The 3,279-nt window shown below is 35.4% G+C and overlaps 1 protein-coding gene across 1 annotated transcript; it reads left to right on the forward strand.

The window, feature by feature from the left end:
- Positions 1–1,002: 1,002 nt before the first annotated feature.
- Positions 1,003–2,883, forward strand: LOC110109652 (heparanase-like protein 1; the record flags this gene model as incomplete). The annotated part of the gene is given in 4 exon segments (XM_020840835.1): positions 1,003–1,192; positions 1,396–1,521; positions 1,608–1,707; positions 2,323–2,883. Coding segments are annotated over 4 exon segments (803 nt in total), but the record flags the coding sequence as incomplete, so codon positions are not given.
- Between the last annotated feature and the right edge of the window lie 396 nt (positions 2,884–3,279).

Consider the following 3,279-nt stretch of genomic DNA (forward strand, 5'->3'; position numbering starts at 1 on the left):
AAATGGAAAATAACAAGATACAATTGATCCTCTATTCAAGAGGAGGATTGATCTCTCCCAAATCTCTAGACGCCGCTAGAGCCCAATGAAAACCTAAATCTAAAAGATCTCGAATTTCAGCCAAATTCAAAATGCCCTAACCCTAGGAAAACAAATTATTTAATGCATACAAATCAAAAGGAAACCCCTAAACAGTCCCTACATTCAAATTTCCCTCCCAAAACCCTAAAAATCCTTCCTAAAATTCTCGTTTGGCTCATGCGGACCAATCGGCTGCCTCGGTTTCGCTAGGCCGGTCCCGCGTGGAACGGATGGACTGGTCCAATGGACCAGTCTAACAAACTACTTACCAGGAGAGAAAGCAAAAAAATCAGCTATATTTTCTTCCAATTGTTTTCCTAGGGTTATGCAGCAATCTGCTAATGTGATAATGTAACCGTAAAATCCATAAGAATCACCATCCTTGTATTTGATGCAAAAGTTTCCATGGAAAGTCATTTTGGTTGAACCTTTCTATTCTCCAATAATTACATCCGTGAATTGTTAAATTCAATTTGACATGCCTTTCAATAAGTAGAATGCTACCAAAACTCACTGAGATATTTGCTATTTTCTAATGGAGTTAACTAGTTAAATATTGTGCATTTACTTTCCCACTTCAGATTTTTTTTCTCCATTTCCTTCTTTTACTTTTTACATTGGCCATCTTACTTTGATGGGTCTCTCTATTAGCTTCATTTCCTACTCTTATATTTTACATTTGCCATTATACGTTAACATTAACTTTCAAGTGACATTTCTTACTTGAAGCAACTGATCAAATGATTGTAGTCAAACTATTTTCACGAAAGATAATTTTATTGTGATATTGATGTGCTTAAATATTTTTCTTCTTTGTTTTCTTGACATTTATCCTCCATTAAAACATGGAAGCTCATCCTTACTCTGTTGATATCTGAGTCTACTTGCAGATATTTGTTAACTATACATCTTCAATTTCAGGTAATGATCCTCACCTGCCTAACAAGATATTGGATCCTCAATATCTAAGTCGGGTATCAGATACATATAGGGATCTTCAACAAATAATACAGAGACATGGGCCATGGGTTTCTGCTTGGGTAGGTGAAGCTGGTGGTGCCTACAATAGTGGTGGTCATCTTGTGTCAAACACATTTTTGAACAGCTTTTGGTGATTGCCTTGACCGTTCTTTCAACTTTAGGCTTCGTTTGGGACGGCTTTCTCACTGCTTCTTAAAACAACTTTTTAGTATAAAAATTAAAATTTTTGGATTAGAAAGCTGCTTTAAGAAGCAACAAGAAAGCCGTCCAAACGAAGCCTTAGCCTATTAGACTTCTTTATTGTATTCATTTTGTAATAAAATTGTGATTCAGGTATTTGGATCAGCTAGGAATGGCATCTAAATTCAACACCAAGACTTACTGCAGACAAAGTTTAGTTGGTGGGAACTATGGTCTCCTTGATACCGAGACATTTATACCAAATCCTGACTACTACAGGTTAGGGAGTACATTCAGCTTCTTTCTCTATGACAGATGAGTCCTGAACCAATATGCTTTAATATTATCTTACTTGATCTAAGCAGCGCACTGTTGTGGCATCGGCTTATGGGGAAGGTAGTTCTTTCTGTGGATAACAATGGGTCTTCCTTCCTACGTGCTTATGCTCACTGTGCCAAAGAAAAGGTTAGCAACATTTGACAAATTCGTTCTCTTATTTTGAAGTTAATATCTTTTCAAGTTAATTTGATGAGCTCTTTTATGATAAAGCTTTTTGGTAAATTGGTATCTTCCTGGTATTCATTAATATCCATGTAAAATAATAGTCCTTGATAGAAAAGGAAATTCTAATGTACTTTTGGGAAAGGGTTCTTATGTCTGTTCCATATGTCAATATGATAATGATTGTGGAGTTTTGCAGCTCTAATATGTGGCAAATCATTACGTGCGGCGTCCGGATTCGTCCGGAGGCGAATCCGGACGCACCACGTCACCCCGACCCCGGTGAATCCGGGTGATGTTGTGCGTCCGGGTTCGCCTCCGGACGGTCCGGACACCGCACGTAATAATTTGCCCTAATCTGTTAGGTATTAAACTTAATGATGGGTTTCCTTTATTAAAAAAAATTTAGGCAGCTAAATCATACACTGAAATCTTCAAAATATCCCTAATGAAACAGTTAAATCCTAAACTACATCAAAATGATGTAGGAGGATTTATGTCCGAAAAAACATAAAATCTCAGACCTTTTTGTTCTTATTGAGTTCTCTTTCAATCACATTACTATAAACTTCATTTCAGGCTGGAGTATCTTTGGTCCTAATCAACTTGAACAACACTGAGTTCAGAATCACAGTCCAAAAGGTGATGAAAAACAAAATGAACGAGGATTATGAAACTAAGAATAATGGCTCTCTTTCTGATGGTTTGAAGAAGATGGCTTCCCGGATTGGAATGGAAGCACCCTCCAGCTCAATCAAGCGAGAAGAGTATCATCTAACAGCAAAAGATGGTAACCATAGAAGTAGAACAATGTTGCTAAATGGAAGAACTCTGGAACTTTCTGAAGATGGACAAATTCCAGATTTAGTTCCTTCCTATGTATACAGCAATTCGCCAATTATAGTAGCTCCTCTCTCCATTGTATTTGTTGTGATTCCAAACTTTGATGCTGAAGCTTGTTCATAACAACATATATATAGTTCCTGCCATGTACCTTCTGATGCCAAAGAGAGCTCTATCTATGTAACAATCTAATTTTATGTTTAAATCACAAATTGCTCTAAGATTAAGTAATATTGTGGTGTAGACACATCAAGTTGTGATGTCATTTTTTTGAGAAGAAGCTGGTCTTTAAACGCCTGCTGTATGTTATGTCATTTTGAAGGAGAATGTGAATTTATATGCAACGGATTTTGACTTTTAATGATTTATATAATATATTAGATATTAACTAGGGCGAAATATATATATATATATATATATTAGTCAAACAAAGAGATAGGAGTAGTAAGAATTTAGTTCAAATGAATTGTGGTAAGGATGAAGATAAAAAAAATGTTTTTATTAGAAGAGAATATTCAAAGATGGATGAGATATTTTGCTAAAATTTACAATGAAGATTATGTGAATATGTTTGGGTTTAGTTTCCTTAGCACTCTAAATACCCTAAATGAAAATAAAGATTTGTTTTTTTATCGGCGTATTAGTAAAATAAAAGTTAGAGAGGCTTTAAAGAAAATAAAGTGTGAAAAAACT

This window comes from Dendrobium catenatum, unplaced genomic scaffold (assembly GCF_001605985.2).
Source record: "Dendrobium catenatum unplaced genomic scaffold, ASM160598v2 fragScaff_scaffold_1167, whole genome shotgun sequence".
NCBI classification, from domain to species: Eukaryota; Viridiplantae; Streptophyta; class Magnoliopsida; order Asparagales; family Orchidaceae; genus Dendrobium; species Dendrobium catenatum.